The sequence below is a fragment of the Homarus americanus genome, unplaced genomic scaffold, assembly GCF_018991925.1.
Source record: "Homarus americanus isolate GMGI-L3 unplaced genomic scaffold, GMGI_Hamer_2.0 scaffold5589, whole genome shotgun sequence".
NCBI lineage: Eukaryota > Metazoa > Arthropoda > Malacostraca > Decapoda > Nephropidae > Homarus > Homarus americanus.
This window is the reverse complement of record NW_024736650.1, coordinates 2,041,870-2,059,023: the sequence shown is the minus strand read 5'-3', so window position 1 is coordinate 2,059,023 and position 17,154 is coordinate 2,041,870. Positions and strand designations below refer to the sequence as shown.

Genomic DNA, 17,154 nt, shown 5'->3' with positions numbered 1-17,154 from the left:
GGATGCATTACTACCGATGACAGATAACAGTATGGAAACGCCGAGGTGTAAAAGCTCTGTGACTGACAACGGAGAGAACGAATCTGAGATAATGGCAGATGGCGTGGATGAGTTAAGGCATAGAGCGTTGGAGTGTTTCTTGCCCACAATGAGTGGCAGTGAGGACAGAGATGAAAGGAGTAATGAAGAAAATGGGACATTGGTAAGCAGGGAAGTGACACGAGGTCAGCCTCGGGTCAAGAAAAACAAACCCATTACACATCCTATAGCGCCTGCCGTTCACGACCCAGACAAAGATGTCAATGAAAGAGAGAACATGGTGAGTGATATCGACAAAGAAGCTTGGAAAAAGGAGTACTGTGAACACGAAGGTACTTCAGCAGAAGACAAGTCCATTCGAGAGTCAAAGTGTCATGGTCATGAAGGTGAGGAAACCGATACTTCACTTAGTGTTAGTACGACCACGCTGGACCTTACGGAACCTGTTACTAAGGTCGAGTACGAGGAGTTATTGAATAATGTAGAGAATTATATCGAGGAAAAAGTTTTCGTTGGAGAAAGGAGCTTGTCAAGTAATTTTAATTCATATCTCATGAAGACAGTTTCGCCAGAGGACGAAGAAACAAAGAAGAATAAAGAGGCAGTTAGTGTTAATCCCTTACAGGGATATTACAAAAGGAACACGAGAAGTCCAAGACGACGCAATGTCATAAGGAGAGATGGAGATGAAAACTTTTCCAGTTCAAAAGAAAATGAACGAGGAGGGAGTTCATCAGCATCAACAGAAGTAGCAGAAAGCAACCCTATTCGCACTGTTCAAAATGTGATGAGAAGTAACGAGAGTGAAAAATTTTCACTCATTAGTAAGGCATTTTTAGAGGACAGAGACTCAGAGACAAGTTTATGTGAGACATCCTATTTAACCAATTTATTACAGAGACATGATGATGATTGTGACGAGGATAGCATACGTGAGAGTCATCATCGCGGCTCAGAAGCACATGTGACGAGTCATGCTAAGCACATCTCCGACGCCATTGGACATTCTGACGGAGGTCCCCAGCCTGAAGTCTTACCAGTGGCCAGGTCCAGTGCTTCCTCTGATGATTCCCCGCGGGGCAGGAGAGAAGACAGAGAGGTTGCAGCTGTGGCAGCCACTTCGCCGTCTTCAGATTCAGGTGTTGTAGAAATGATAGGAAAAATTGCGCAGTCTCCTTCAGAAGTATCAGCAGAGAGTGTGGGTGATGATGGTCGAGGTCCTCGTAACCCTCACTCCCATGAGTCATCCCAGAGCGAGGAGTCCGCTGGCAATATTCCCTGTCGGAGACCTGCTAGCAAACAAGCTAAAGAGCGTGCCAATCGCATTGCCAGTGGACGTCGCTCTTCTTCAGGCTGCGGTCGAGCATCGAAAGAAGAGAGTGAGGCTGTAATAGCCCGAGGGTGGGCAAGTTTTCAGGATCTTTGTTACGGACTTGATGGCGACGAGTCTAACCCTCGAAGGCGACATTGGGAAGCATCTCAAAGAAATGAGTTCCAGGATCTTCCTCCCCAGAGAGAAAATGACCCGGTTTCTATAAGTCGACATCGTGTACAGGAGTACGTGGACAATCTGCATCATCATCATCAGCATTCAGATGACGGATCTCTTCAGGGTACTACTGGCAGTCCCCCGAGGTCTATTGATGACTTACTGATGGACAACCAGAGTGATTATGAAGCTTCAGATTCGTGCGAGGTCAGTTACTCTGAAAGATTACTGAAGGCTTTAGAAGCCAGAAGGAGTCGCCGTAATCGACCTCGTTCTTCTAATATAGATGTTGAGGACACCCCTGGTAGGTATCGACCATCAACGCTCAGTGCTCTAGACGTGTTCTTAGCCACACTATCCCGATATCGAGGACACCAGCTGAAGGGAGGGGAGCCGAGCAGAGACACCACACCACCGCCGCTTACTCCTACTGCCGACGACAATGTGACAGTTCAGGTGCGGGCAGGACCACGTCAGCACGACGTGAGGATCAGCTCCCGACGGCAGGTGCACCTCGTGGTAAATGTCGGCAACCCTGCGGCCTCATCCGACTCCGGTTGTGCACCAGATGCCTCCCAGTCTGAGTGTAAGTATACCTAAACGCGTGAATTGTGTCATAATTTTTTATCAGGCGACCAGATAGTTTCTCCAGGCCTTGTAACTCCTCTTATTGCGGCCAGTTACCTCCATTAATGCCCCTTTACCTCCTGTCGGAGGCTTTGGATGTTGGATATTGTATCAGCACTTTTGAAATTAGTGTGAATAATCCCCCTTTGACAATAGAATCTTAGTTAAATATATGCTAAAGTTTCCTTCACACCTTGATTGCGATAATAACCCAATAAGTGTTTTCAAATCTTTAAAGCAAGTACAACACTTCCCTCCCTCGAATGTAAATTGATTAACATCTTGCAGAAGGAACTTCTATAACTGTTAGTATAATTAATCTGACTTTAAAAAGGAATCCATGTAACATGAAATTACAAAAGAGAACTAAACTTGAGCTGCAGTGAAATATGGAAGTGAGATTGTTATAAAAGTCCTGTAATATTCTCTCCGGGAATATAGTCACGGATTCTTCCAAATAAGACTTTAAATGCCCATTCAATTTCAGGATCGCAATACATAATGTGTAAATATATAAAGTATAATATCGAAGAATTCCCAATTCACAACTCTATAGGTATATAGTACACTACCCAATTAATATAGACTCTTACATCTTACATAACAAACTAGGGCACCCAACTAACAGGCATAACTAGACCACACAAGGAAACATAACTAACCACCTGGCAACACAAACATAACATAATATATTCAAACAATATAAAATACAAAGAACACCGTCTAACGTGATACAACCACAGACAATACCTGAGCACAGTCGGACCGACGCGGCAGGTGACCGGACCCTTCCACCCTTAATTTAAGACGAGTCGCTGTGCCGAACCTCCCATCAATATTACATGAATGATCTAACGACAAATACGAGGGACATTACCGTTTGGGCTATCGTAAGAGGTTCATAAAATGCCATTGCGAGCGATCATCCAGATTATATTTTGAAAAAAAGAAACTCCAATAGGCATTACTTACAATTACAATATTGTCTGGTAAATATGATTTACAAACTTCTAACAGCGGTGGTTCGAAGTACTGAACAGTTACCCAACACGCCTCTTCATGAACCCCCCCTACACATACGCGCACACACGCACACACACACACAGAGCCTACGTGAAATATTACTCTCTCTCTCTCTCTCCACTCCTTTTCTGTCAATGTCTTTGTCAATCTGTCAATCTCTCTGTCAGTCTCTCTCTCAATTTCAATCTCTCTCTCTCCCACTTTATTTCACTCGACAGTATCTCTCAATCTTCCTCTCTTCCAATCTATATCAATCTGTATCTCTCCCAATCTCTCAATCTTAATCAATCTCAACCAGTCTCTCTCTCTCTCTCTTTCTCTCTCTCTCTCTACATGCGTGTATGTGTCTGCAAAGCCACATTTGCTGGAAGAAACTAAATATATTACATACGCGCAAAAGGAGACATGTAACAAATCCAGTAACGAGGTCAAAAGTGACATCCCAAAATAGTCAGGTAGAAAAAGATAACAATAGGTTGCCCTGTCTGGGATTTGAAATTCGGCCATGTCTGCGACTAGTTAGAACAATATAAGTGACGGTCAGTGCAGTTAACTCGTCGTCAACCACCAGCCATACACTGTGCTCGGATCCACTCAGCCTTGATGTTACCTGACAACAGTATTTACATGACTTCTGATATATAATGCAATTACATAATGCTATACAAAATCGTCACATTTACTATATTTGTATTTGTATTTAGTGCAAATATTTAGATCAATCTTAAAGTAATAGCATAGGGAAAGAGTTGACTTGAATGATGGTATCCATTTTTCTAATATTCATCCCAAATTAAACATTGTCATACATTATTGTCCATAATTTTGGAAATCATTACTGATGTTATACATTATAATTATGTTCGATGAATATCCCTTTGACGTAAAATCCGCTGTCACTAATCTGTTAAGAAACACAGTATATTGTCGCAATATTTACGGTGAATTCCTATGATGAAATCAACTATAAGGAACATTTCGTATCTTCATATCAATGATGGATCGGTTTTGTATGTGTAGTCAAAAATATATACTGTTTAGGGCTATGTTGTTATTATCATGTCTACGTGACGCTTCACTTACCGTAGTTTGGTGTTAGTTATGTAACCACTGGCTTATGTTGTAATAAATCTGACTTCTTCATTATATTCTGAGATATACAGGTACAATGAAAGACAAAAGTCGTGTCGTGAAATTTGGTGAAAACATATGCCGAAGGGCTAAAACTTTTGGTGCGCTCTGCCTTGTGGTAGGGTTCTCATAATGTTTCACGAGTTATATTTAATCTTCGGACAAAACCTCTACTCTACTTTTGTCTTTGATTGTACACACACACACACACACACACACACACACATTATACTGCAACGTACAGTACAGCTATATACATTATATGGTTTGCTTCATTTAGTAAACATTATATTAGCATTACTCCTCATCATTCATCAGTAGCGTCGTCGGCTAATATCCTCCTCCGTATATCGTGTGTCGAGTCTTGGCCCGAATCACTCTACTTCGTTATCAGTTCCACACTGTGATGGTCGGGAGGGTACTGTACAGGAACTCGCCGTCACGTAAGAGTAGAACGGTCTGCTCACGAATTCCTGACCTGCACTGGAGGGTGTAATCCAACCCCCTCCAAGTGGACTATATCTTTACTCCCTGCTAGTCCCTCGCACGAGACTTCCACCAACAAGTTTTTCAGTCAGGTATACTCCACGCTCTAACACACACACTCTGCCGGGGAGGGTTTGGAGAATCTCATAACACGATACTCTCTCACCTCCAAAGAAGTTCATAGTGCTACCTCCTGTTACCCTCTGCCGACCAAACTGTCAGCTCGCAGCGAGGATCAAAACCAATCACGAAGGTTCCGATGTTACGTACGTCATGAGTAACTGCTAACCGCTAGTTTCCATTTTGCCCATAACAGAGATGTTAAATAAAAATTCCTCTCATGAACAAAGTAGATATGTTTCCAATGAAATTGGGTATTAGGGAGATAATAGTTAGTAATATTTCAGATATCAGGTATAGGGAGGGTAGTTAAACATGCAGCAACAGTATTTTTATATATACAAAGAAACAACTGAAAAGGCTCAACTCATAACAAAACGCTAGTCATAAGCCAGGTATGGTCAAATGCACAAGAATTTTGCAATGATTTAAATGGTAACAAATAAAAAACAAAAACATAATACGAGAACTGAAGTGGTCGTGTATATATGTTGGCGCGCATTAAGTACGTGAGTTCAGAGTCACGGAGGCGTAACATCACTCCACTAGTAAGGGCATGTAAAGCGATTTCATTATTAGCACTAATGCTGAAAGGGTCACTTAGACGAGAGAAAAGTACAAGAAATAGCTAAGCTGAATAGGCAGCAGATACGAAACGAAGAAGGTGAGCTGGAGTTCAGTAGTTGAGAGTTGAGGCCCACGTACACACAGGTTCTGAGTGAGTGCTGAAAAGGGAATCAGTGAATAAATAATGCTGATGGTATCGGCGGGCAAGGCCTGTAAAAGACCTGCACCCTGCTTTTAGCAGGTTTTATAACGGGGACATCACGTTTAGTAATTTATTTGACTAACGCCAGGCGATTTTATTCAGCTCAGAGAGGAGCTCGTACACAAAGCAGGACCCACTAGAGCAGTGTTTTTCAAACTTTTTTTACTGCGACCCACAGCCAGAACAACAATTTGAATTGCGACCCATTAAACCTAAGTGTAATGATATGAAATTAGTAAATCAAAGACAAACACTGACATGAGAGGTAAAGAAAGAATCAGGAAATGCTCTCCTTGCAGTCGCTTCCTAGACTGTGGAGTGTACATTACAATAACCAAGCCTAAATTATGGTGCATTTATTTTTATTTTCTTATTTATTTTCGCGACCCAATTTATTTATTTCGCGGCCCACTGAAGGGTCGGGACCCATAGTTTGAAAACCCCTGCACTAGAGAACTACAGTGTATTCCTAAACGTAAGGGAAATTCAGCATGACCTCCAAGAAGAATATATCAATATTAACAACGAAAAATGGAACAGTCTAATATCAAATAAATACGACAAAGGACACAAACAGTAAACTACATAAAAGACCAAAGCGGAGAAAAACTTTATACAGACCGAGAAAAATTAGAGGCCTTTTGTAGAGAATGGAAAAATATATTCAGAATATCAAAAGAAGAAATTGAGAATTCTGTGTAAGAACACGAAGAAGCCATAAAAGACTAGCTAAGAGAGGGAAACAATAGACTGACGCCCTACCATACAGGAAATCCAGATAGACTAAAAGCCAATAGATTCATAGGGCACGACGAACTACTACACAACTTACGCAAATTTAAAGAAAAATCCCCTGGAATAAGTGGCATAACTCGAAATATTCTATTAAACCTACCTAATAGACCAATATAAGCACTCCTAAATATACGCAACTCAGCCCTTGGCTTGGCTTGCTTGGAGATTACTGGCCACTTCGCCTTTAGGCTATTTCGGCCGCTGTTTTTTTTTTCTGGGTCTTTTTTTTTTGGACTTCTTTTTTTTTTTTGCTTTTCAATTTCAATTCTTCTTCTGGTCTTGTTCTGGTATATTCTCGTAAAAGTCGAAAAACGCTGAAGATTTTAATGTTACTAAATCTGGCTTTTTTGTCTTTTCTTCGGTCTAGTTTAATTCTGTATTCTTTTCTGTGGTCTTCTTGGGGCCTTGATTTTTCTTTTCTGTGGTCTTGTTGGGGGTCTTGATTCTTCTTTTCTTTGGTCTTCACTACAAGGAGAGCCTCCTTGTAGCTCAGTTTGTTCTTGCTTCGCAGCTTAGCCACCCTACACACACTCCTCCCTCCACTTGGGGCACTCTCTGTCAGAGGAGGAGTGAGGGCCACCACAAGCTGCGCATTATCTTGGCGGCCGCCGAGCAGTTGGTGTGCAGGTGCCCGGGTGTCCCACAACTGCAACAGACCTCTCGAGCTCGACACTTCCCTGCCAGATGGCCATACCCCTGGCAGTTGTAACACCTTCTTGGCTTTCTTTCATACGGTCTTACTGGGATGTTCTCCCATCCCAGCAATACGGTGCTTGGTAGATTCTTTGGGTAACCAACCAATGCAGTTACGCTGGTCAGCTTCCGTATTATTGAGAGCTGGTCTCCGATCAGCTCGCCCAGTTCTTCTTTTTCAAGGTGTTTTATCTCGGTGTGGGAGATGACTCCTAACACCAAGTTATCCTCTGTGTGAGTTTCCACTAGTATCTTGATCCCGTTGATTCATGTAATATTTGCTATTTGCTGGGCCTGTCCCCATACCGCGAAGCTGACGATAAGGCCACCACACACTGGTCTGTGGACGACCCTTGTCACCCCCCTGATTCCTAAGGACTCAAAAAACTTCCTTAGGACAAGGAGGGTTAGTTGCTTGCGCGAAGGGCATGTGACTGGATTCAGTCTTACGACCTTCACCTGGTCACAGGTCAGCTTCATCGTCAGGTTCACGTAGTACCTCGGGAGCAGAGAAGATCAGCCAGTTACTTCCCCGATGCCCTCAAATGTGCTAAAATGATCTTCATCCCCAAAGAAGGCAAAGATCCAAAACAAATAACCAACTACAGACCTATATATTTTCTGGAATTAACTGGCAAACTCCTAGAGCGCATAATAAACAACAGGCTACAAAAATTCCTGGTTACAAAAAATAAACTCAGCACAAGACAACATGGCTTCAGGAGAGGGAGAGGAACCCAAACTACAAAAGCTATAATAACAAATTATCGCCAAAGAAAAACAACTTGGAAACCAAGTAAACCTTGTGCTGAGAGAAGTGGCAAAAGCCTTTGATAAAGTGTGGCACACAGGCCTAAAGTACAAAATCTTACAACTATACCTGACCGCAGAAAGCGACAGAATCCTGTGTGACTACCTCCGAAACAGTAGAGCTGCAAATTGTTATGTATCTACCCTGTAGGCCCAACCCTAGACCTCGAAAGTGGAGTGCCCCAGGGGGGGCGTCCTGTCCCAAACATTATTCACCAGATATACAAGCAAACTTCCGGAACCAGCACAACATAGTGAACATATCATCTTCGCAGACGACATCACACAAATCATATAATACCATGGGAAGTCAGAGGCAATGATAGCACGCCATACAACGCATGCAATAAAAAACATAAATAATTATGGAAGAAAATTTAAGATTAAAACAAATATTAACATATTTAAAATCATACCTATTTCCAAACAAAAGGCCGAACCAGTCATCGTGGATGAAGTAATACACCCATACGCCAATGAAGGTACCATACTAGGAATCAAGATCACAAAAACCGGATACCAAAGCTTCATTAAAGAAAGGATAACCAACTACGCAGAAAATTTTTAAAAAATGGGAGAATCCAAAACCTGAATACACAAAACAAACTAAAACTGTATTCAGCACTAATAAAATCAATACCTGCCTGTACCAATCAACGCATTCAGTGACAAAAGAATCAAGAAACTACAAAAAATACAAAATAAATGTCTACGATTTATATCATCAGATACGAACAAAGGATAACAAACGAAGAACTGCATAGGAGAGCCAACATCGAGGCAGTAAATGTAGACATATACAACAAAGCTAAGAGAACTTGGGGGCAAGCAGAAGAGTTAGAAGCTGTAACTCACTGGCTGGATAATGAAATAGAAAGAAGAGTGAGAGACCATTTATGGTTCACATCCAGCAGAACAAGACTAAACAACCCAGTACTAATACCAAGATACAACTAAAAATCTCAGAACAATACAATAACAAAATAAAACCAATAAAAAGCAGAATGAACAGTCAATTAAAACACTGCCAACACAAAGTCAACCTTTGCAATTAAAATAAAAAGATAGGACCACCTCCTTGCGAACCAAAGTAGCAAGTTGGATGCTTCGCCACTTCCGTGCAAAAAAATTTTCCTATTTCAAACAAAGGCTTCAATTCCTAAAAAAAAAAAAGTGACTAACGCACACTATCCTTGGCCTCTCCAACCCCTGCTTGCCTTTTTAAAGCAAAAGATACGATGCTCAGCCAGCTCCATAATGAACCTGGCCAGAGGTCGTCACTTCTTCATTTAAATACTGGCTACTGCAATGACAAAACATGACCTAGAGAAAAGTCAAAGGCCTGAGAGCTAGAACTTAAATTAGTAGTACAAAAGATCAACAAAGAATTTTAATATACAGCATATCTGGTTGAGCCCGTTCCCTTTACTCTCCTACTTTCCTTCAAATATCCTACTCATTTACCTTCTCCTAAAACCTTTCCCTCCCGCCAAGTACTGTACATCCAAAGTATTTCCACCCCCCCCCCTACCCTCTCACCCAACAACAATCAATAGCCCTTCATCCTTATCTACAGGCACCAAGTCAAGTCAAAACTATCTCCACTACAAAATCTTGACTCAGGCAGCGATTACTTTCCCCAGGCTCACTATTGCCACAACGTTGAGCAGCTTATGACTCATGGTTGAAATCGTTGGCTTTTTTGTATCAGGCTTGATGTATTTATCTGTATCTAATAATCAACTTTGTTCAATACTATCCTTAAAATATAATGATGAGCCCTGACTGAATCATCCCTTGACCAGTCTGCTACAGACCAAGAAAATTTGAACGGGATGCGGCACGAATTGACATGCGTGGTTCTCCCGTGATACAGTGGCGGACTGGCCCACCGAGATACCGGGAAATTTCCCGGTGGGCCCCAATTTGGAAATAACGGAAAAAAGAAAAAAGAGATATGAGGTATATGAGATATTAACTCTATCCGCCCTAATGCGACATTACTAGGTCCGTACCAATGCGCCCGAATGCGACCTGAAACTACGCCATGTGTTTACAATCGCCTAGTGATTCAAATCTCGCCGAACGAGATTTCCGGCAAATAATGACCTTCTCGAGATTTCCGGTTTATATATATATATATATATATATATATATATATATATATATATATATATATATATCATGTGTATTCCTTAATAATTATTTCATTTAGATAGTTTTAAAGCGAGTTTTAAACGTGTGAACCTATTAGAGAGTATGAAGCATATTCCAATCACAGCTAAAGTAAGAGTGACCGTATTATTTTTTTTTTTGGGGGGGGGGCAATATCAATTTTATACTTGTCTTTAATTGAAATAATCGCACATATAATTTTACAACATATTATTCCGTTAATGGTTCTTAATTACCTTAAGATTATCAACATCCATTCCCAGCAATATCAGTTAGTCGTAATAATGTTGACAATCAATACAACAAATAACAAATATCATTAAATATTTTTTAATTTACTACCAAATTTTTTTTTCAGATTCAGTTGAACATGTTGTGTTAACTAAGTCGAGCAACAGACAAAGTTGGTTTAGATGAAAAGACGTCACAATCCAGTCTTATTGATATATAATTCAGGCATGGGGAGACGGACGGCTCCAACGGTTGGACGACGCCGTGGGAAACGACAAGGACTAGAGGAGGAGGGTCCTCCAGCCCCCAGCAAGGCAGCTGCCGCCGTTACCTCAGAGGTGGACCAGCTACTCACTGACGTCCGCGAGTACCTCAACAAGAAGCTCAAAAGGTAAAAATAAGTCACTACCTTGACTTAGGTAACAATTAAACAATTGTCTCTTTCTCTGAAATTTACCCATTCTTTTATTACAATGAAAACAACGAAATTGAGAGGTTTTATTTTATCAACAAACTACCGCCTGGGAAGATATTGGAAGTATAACTTTTTCAAAAGGCACTGTACACTTCTGAACCCTTCTCACTGCCTGTCACTGTCTTACACTCTAACTGACTTCTTATTACTTTACTCTCTGACTAACTACTCTCTAGGCACTTACCCTTATTTAGATAACCCTCAGAAATAACTAGATTGATTTAAATATCAGGAGAATTCTTAAACAAAAAGGAAGGCACCTACAGGTAGTAGATACAGTAGTAGGTAGTAGGTAGTAAACAGCTATCAAACAGGGATGTATTACCGCCTGGGAAGATATTGGAAACATAATGTGTTGTCTAATGGTACACCCTGCTGCCTATGGCATCACAAAAATTGTGACCAAGTCCCAGGTTGCTGATGTGACATTCTTCCTTATTTACACACAATTGCAGGGTCTCAATTGTTTCTCTTACTTTGACAACATAACATACATATATCGTTTCTCATTCTTGATTTTATTATTATTATTATTAGTAGTAGTAGTAGTAGTAGGAGTAGTGTTCACAACCTCTGGTGGGATGGGACCAAGTGTAAGATGCTTCTACGCCAGACTCGCGGAGGTGCTAGCTGAACAGAAGCAGCAGCCCAGAAGTTATGTTACAGCCTGGATGAGATGTCGACTGTCCTTCTCTCTCCTTAGGTCGGCTTTGCTCTGCCTCAGAGGAACGAGAGCATCGGCCCCAAAGCCAACAACAGTTGCAGATAATGACTATGAGGCAACAGTCACTGAATGCCGCATAGATATGCGGCTCAACTAACTCAACACAGCTAGGATAGCTACTTGTGTATTAGGATATTTAATTTTAAGGTAATAACATGGCGGCGAAGGTATGGCTATAAGGGGAGGATGGAAGCAGGTTAAAAAAAATTATAAATAAAAAAAAGTAGTTGTAGTATATTATTATTTTTATTTTATTATAACTTTTATTTATTTTATTAATTTTTATTATTAATGTTTTATTATTAAAATTATTATTATTATTATTATTATTATTATTATTATTATTATTATTATTATTATTATTATTATTATTATTATTATTATTATTATTATATTTTCGCCTCCCATGCCCCGACGTGGGTCAGTGACCTGTGCTCGGGTAGGCTGATCCCTGTAAAAATAAAAAAAAAATAAAAAACTACAGCCGAAATCGGTGGGTCTCGGTACCTTATCTCCGGCTCACACAAAGTAGAAATTAATTACTGTTTGTCATTCGTTCCATAATATAAATAAAACTTCACAAAAATTATAATTAATAAAAGATGACACTAGAAATAAAATGGCATAAATAAACATCAGCGACAAGAAAACAGAAAACCTAATAAAATATAAAGGCCTTAATTAATGAATAATGATAATAATGGAATTAAAAAATGGCATACTATATTTTGATATCAATTTTTTTTATTCATAACCCTATATCTAAAATCATTCTTATAACCATAAGGAACAATTGAACAAAGTTTCATATTTGTAGCGCGATGTGCACAATTCTACCCCAATTAATTACATACGTATATCTGCTGGAATATTAAGAAATACTAGAAGAGTCACATTACTACAATATTAACTAGTGTTGTGTATGGGTAGATCGGCCAGTGTGAATACAGCAGAGGAGAGGGGACGAGGTGACACCATCGTCGTGGAAGGAAGCAACATAGAGAAATGCTTCACTGAGCGGCCGGCTGGAGGACGCACCAGACTCTATCCTAAGGGTGAGTACCGACACTTTCACCCACAGTGGTTAGTTACTGGTCGCTATAAAGGACTCTAAGTGAAGGTAAATTACGAGCACCATCTTCATGCAACTGGTCGCTGTGAGGAGAGGACGAGTCAGGGGGGACCGAACAGGGCAGTGTTAAGTATTTCTTTATGCAGAAATATTTGGCCAAAGTGTCTTAAAAATCAGTCGAAAGTATTTAAAAGTTGGTCTAAAGTATCTTAAAAGAAAGTCAATAGTATTTTGAAATATAGTTAAAATGTCTTAAAAACTGGGCAAAAATGTTCTTAGGAAGTTGATCAACAGATGATCTACTGCAGGGCTGAAAGCGCTTAACGAAATTAAAATTTTTCACATTGAGGGCATCTAATTTTTAATTTAAATTTGTTCATCTGAGATAAAACATCTGACAGAGAGAGAAAGAAATGTGGAGAATTTAATATAAGCATGCATTCAATGAGTCAAATTCCCCACCATTGTCGTCACCTTCAGTTACAATTGTTACCACTTTGCTGTCTTTGTCTATTACATCACAAATCCCCACTTTACTCAATCATACCATTACAGTAAAATTCATCGATTTCTTAATACTTTTCAATAAATGAAATCGATGATATATTCAGGATCAAACCTAATAACCCAGGTGGTTCCCCACTTTACAACGTGTATGAAGAGGCATCTCAAAAATACGTTCTAAATCAGATTTTGGTGTTGCTAATAATTATATTATCATGTACAGTCACCTGTATTTATACCTAGTACAGTATCTGGCGCGTTTTGTGAGAGGCGACAGATTGCTATTCCGGGAGTTTTAATACGAAGTAAACAAACACAGATTGCCACATGTCACAAAACGCACCGGTCACTGTACCAGGTATAAATGCAAGCAACTGTACCTGGGCGATTCTTTGCAATAGATGTCAAGTGAGGAGAGTAATAAGGAGAATTTGTATGCATCAACAGAGAGAGTGAGGCAGGAGGAGCGCCGCAGTCGTGCCCCGTCAGACCCAGCGCAAAAAGAACAACAGAGGATCCACAACTCCATCAACGCCATCAACGCCCTCCTCAAGCAGTTTTCCTGAACACCACCACCTCATGATACGTCTTAACAAGCCTTATGTACCTTAAATTCAACTGCCCATAAGAGAACCCTACAGACAATATCAACAGCAATTGAAAAATATTCTCGTTTATTCAATTCAATTCAATTTCAATATTTATTCCTTGATAGAGGAAGCGGGATCCTAGAGCTGTCACTAGGCTCGTTTATTGTCATATGAGTAACTCTACCAAATTAATAGCGTGTTACACATGAAGTCAGGTGTAAACTGGCAACGTTGTCAGCAACAGGCGAGCCGATGCCAAAAGTGGTGACAAAAGTGAAGAGTGTTAAGAATATTAAACTTTCAGTGCTTCCTCAAGTCTTCTCAGAGAGAAGATGCATAAATGAACTCCCTGTGGGAGTGTTGGGCGTGGAAAGGTCCGGCTCTCGTCGGCTCCTTCACTCGCCCTTCCTCACTCTTGCCTCATTACGTAGATATTGACACCGTCCAAAAACTTTTAAATTTAGTATTGTAGTTTTCTAACTCTGAAGTTTGAGTGCGTCGACTGTAGGAATATAAAAACTCTCACTCCCCTTAAATGATCCCTGTACAGGATAATATTACTCGAGATCCACAAGATCACTCTACGTTCATTAGTGTTTTACTAAACCGAAGGACCAAACATTAGATAAGAACGAGGGTGAGGTAATGTGTTAATGAGAGACTTGTGTGCATGGGTGAGATGTGAACACCTATAGAGGTCATACACCTTGTAGTTAACGGAGAGTCTGCTAGTTAGACTTTACGATGACCAAAACTAGCTTTAGATAAGTAAATAGCATAGCTTCGATAAACAGACATAATAAAAGACTTTACAGCATGTTCTTAATATTATCATATATGATAATATCGTATGGGTATTTGTATTAAGAGCACGTTGTTGTACGGAAATACTATAAATACTTGAGATTCCAGCGATTGTGAGGGAGGTAAAGGTGTGTGTGTGAAGTGTTGGAGGGGGAGGTAAGGGTGTGTGTATGAAGTGTTGGAGGGGGAGGTAAGGGTGTGTATGAACTGTTGGAGGGGAGTTAAGGGTGTGTATGAACTGTTGAAGGGGGAGGTAAGGGTGTGTGTATGAACTGTTGGAGGGGAGTTAAGGGTGTGTATGAACTGTTGAAGGGAGATAAGGGTGTGTATGAACTGGGGGAGGTAAGTGTGTGAACTGTTGAAGGGGAGTTAAGGGTGTGGGAACTGTTGAAGGGGGAGTTAAGGGTGTGTATGAACTGTTGAAGGGAAGGTGTGTATGAACTGTTGTAAGGGTGTGTGTGAACTGTTGAAGGGAGTTAAGGTGTGAACTGTTGAAGGGAGTTAAGGTGTGTATTAACTGTTGAAGGGGGAGATAAGGGTGTGTATGAACTGTTGAAGGGGGAGTTAAGGTGTGTATGAACTGAAGGAGTTAAGGGTGTAAACTGTTGAAGGGGAGATGTGTTGAAGGAGTTAAGGGTGTGTATGAACTGTTGAAGGGAGGTAAGGGTGTGTATGAACTGTTGAAGGGGAGGTGTGTATGAACTGTTGGAGGAGATAAGGGGTGTATGAACTGTTGAAGGGGAGTTAAGGGTGTGTATTAACTGTTGAAGGGGAGTTAAGGGTGTGTTGAAAGGGTGTGTATGAACTGTTGAAGGGGAGGTAAGGTGTGTATTAACTGTTGAAGGGGAGTTAAGGGTGTGTATGAACTGTTGAAGGGGAGGTAAGGGTGTGTGTAATGAACTGTTGGAGGGGAGGTAAGGGTGTGTGTATGAACTGTTGAAGGGGGAGTTAAGGGTGTGTATGAACTGTTGGAGGGGGAGGTAAGGGTGTGTATGAACTGTTGAAGGGGGAGTTAAGGGTGTGTATGAACTGTTGGAGGGGGAGGTAAGGGTGTGTATGAACTGTTGAAGGGGGAGTTAAGGGTGTGTATGAACTGTTGAAGGGGGAATTAAGGGTGTGTATGAACTGTTGAAGGGGGAGTTAAGGGTGTGTATGAAGTGGTGATAGCATTTCAACAAGTCTGTCCCTGAGGTCTGATGAATATAAAACTAATAAGGTCATGATCAAACCTCCAACTGTATTTGCTGCACAATGATGTAGTTTTTTTTTATATTCACGAGAGTATATCCTAAATATATCGAATAATCATTTGATCATTAGAAGCAATGTAAAACCCTGCCTTATAAAATTACATTGAAGAACAACTTTCTAGTGACGCCCACAAGGTTCAAGTCTGGCATTAATGACATAATTTCATGTTATGAAAGTCGTGAAATATGAAGTAGCTTTTCAAAATTTGGTTGCACAGTACAAGTCGCTTCATTAACGTGAGATTTGATCTGGTGTCCATGGGGACGTGTCTGTCATTTAACGTCCAACTATCACGGGATTGCGTGTATAAAGTTAGTAACATGGATATTGTTGGTTTGAAGTTGTAATGCATTTCATAATTTTCATATAACTTTGCATCAAAGTGTTCAAGAAAATATTTGATTCTTGTTACTTTTCATTTTTAATAACTTAGGTCAAAGGAAACATGTTTCTAGACTCATTTTCCAGAAGAGATGTTCAAGATCCACCTAAGACCTCACACGAGACATAGCGTGGACCCATATGAAGGACTTTGACGTTTAAGGATTAATCTTGACATACTTCTTTGGTCATATGCTAAGTTTCTGATGTGATTATACTGAGTCGCCAACAAAATGTATAATGGGTTGGCAGCATCACCTACGAGCACTCTACCGAGAAACAGTCGTGTAACACACTGCATCATTCAAAAACATGTTTTAATTTGCCCATTCAAGCTTATTCTATTGACATTACAAGGGCGGATCCAAGAAAATCAAAAGGGGTTCCAAGAAGTTGTGGGCGGGGAATAATGACGAGCACAGCGAACCCATCCAGATAGAGGGATTTTGGGGGTGGGGGGGGGAGGGGCGCTGTAACCCCCAGAATTTTTTTTTAAATCTGACCAATATCATGGACATTTAGAGGCCATTTTTAAGACATTTCATTTGATATTAGAAGATATTCTGATGTCAATAGTAATTAATTTTAACTGTACAAAAATGTCTGAGTACAATGCTGCATTAAAGAAAAGTAATGGAATTTTCTGATGAAAGGGGGGAACCGGACCCCAGTATCTCCCCTGGATCCACCCCTGCATTAACGAGAATCCAAGCGACGGACCTCCTGAGAATCTAATCAGTTTCTGCGGAGCGTGCGGGCTATCTAGCACCTCTCTGGCAATAATTAAAAATTTGTTTGGTTCATCAAGTTGTGGCTCGCAATGTTCAGCCTTTGTTTGTACTTCAAGACGAACAACCAAATTTTCTGCTTAACTACACTACCTCAGCTGCTGAGATCGGCCTCCTTGAGGCTATATCCTGAGGGTTCAGTTTCGGTAATTGGCACAGTTGGAGCTCTGAGCGTTC

General features: G+C 40.5%; 1 protein-coding gene across 1 annotated transcript; it reads left to right on the top strand.

Annotated features, from left to right (window-relative positions):
* The first annotated feature begins 6 nt into the window (after nucleotides 1-6).
* Nucleotides 7-14,865, top strand: LOC121872271. The gene is made up of 4 exons (XM_042374937.1): nucleotides 7-2,114; nucleotides 10,614-10,779; nucleotides 12,518-12,642; nucleotides 13,611-14,865. The coding sequence occupies exons 1-4, from the start codon at nucleotides 17-19 to the stop codon at nucleotides 13,727-13,729; spliced, it is 2,508 nt and encodes an 835-aa protein (XP_042230871.1). The 5' UTR covers nucleotides 7-16; the 3' UTR covers nucleotides 13,730-14,865.
* The last annotated feature ends 2,289 nt before the right edge of the window (nucleotides 14,866-17,154 follow it).

Excerpts from the sequence above, each read along its gene's own strand:
- LOC121872271 (XM_042374937.1), top strand. The coding sequence starts at position 17 with ATGACAGATAACAGTATGGAAACGCCGAGGTGTAAAAGCTCTGTGACT. Across the intron at positions 10,780-12,517 it reads CTCAACAAGAAGCTCAAAAG|ATCGGCCAGTGTGAATACAG; the intron begins GTAAAAATAAGT and ends GTGTATGGGTAG. Across the intron at positions 12,643-13,610 it reads CACCAGACTCTATCCTAAGG|AGAGAGTGAGGCAGGAGGAG; the intron begins GTGAGTACCGAC and ends ATGCATCAACAG.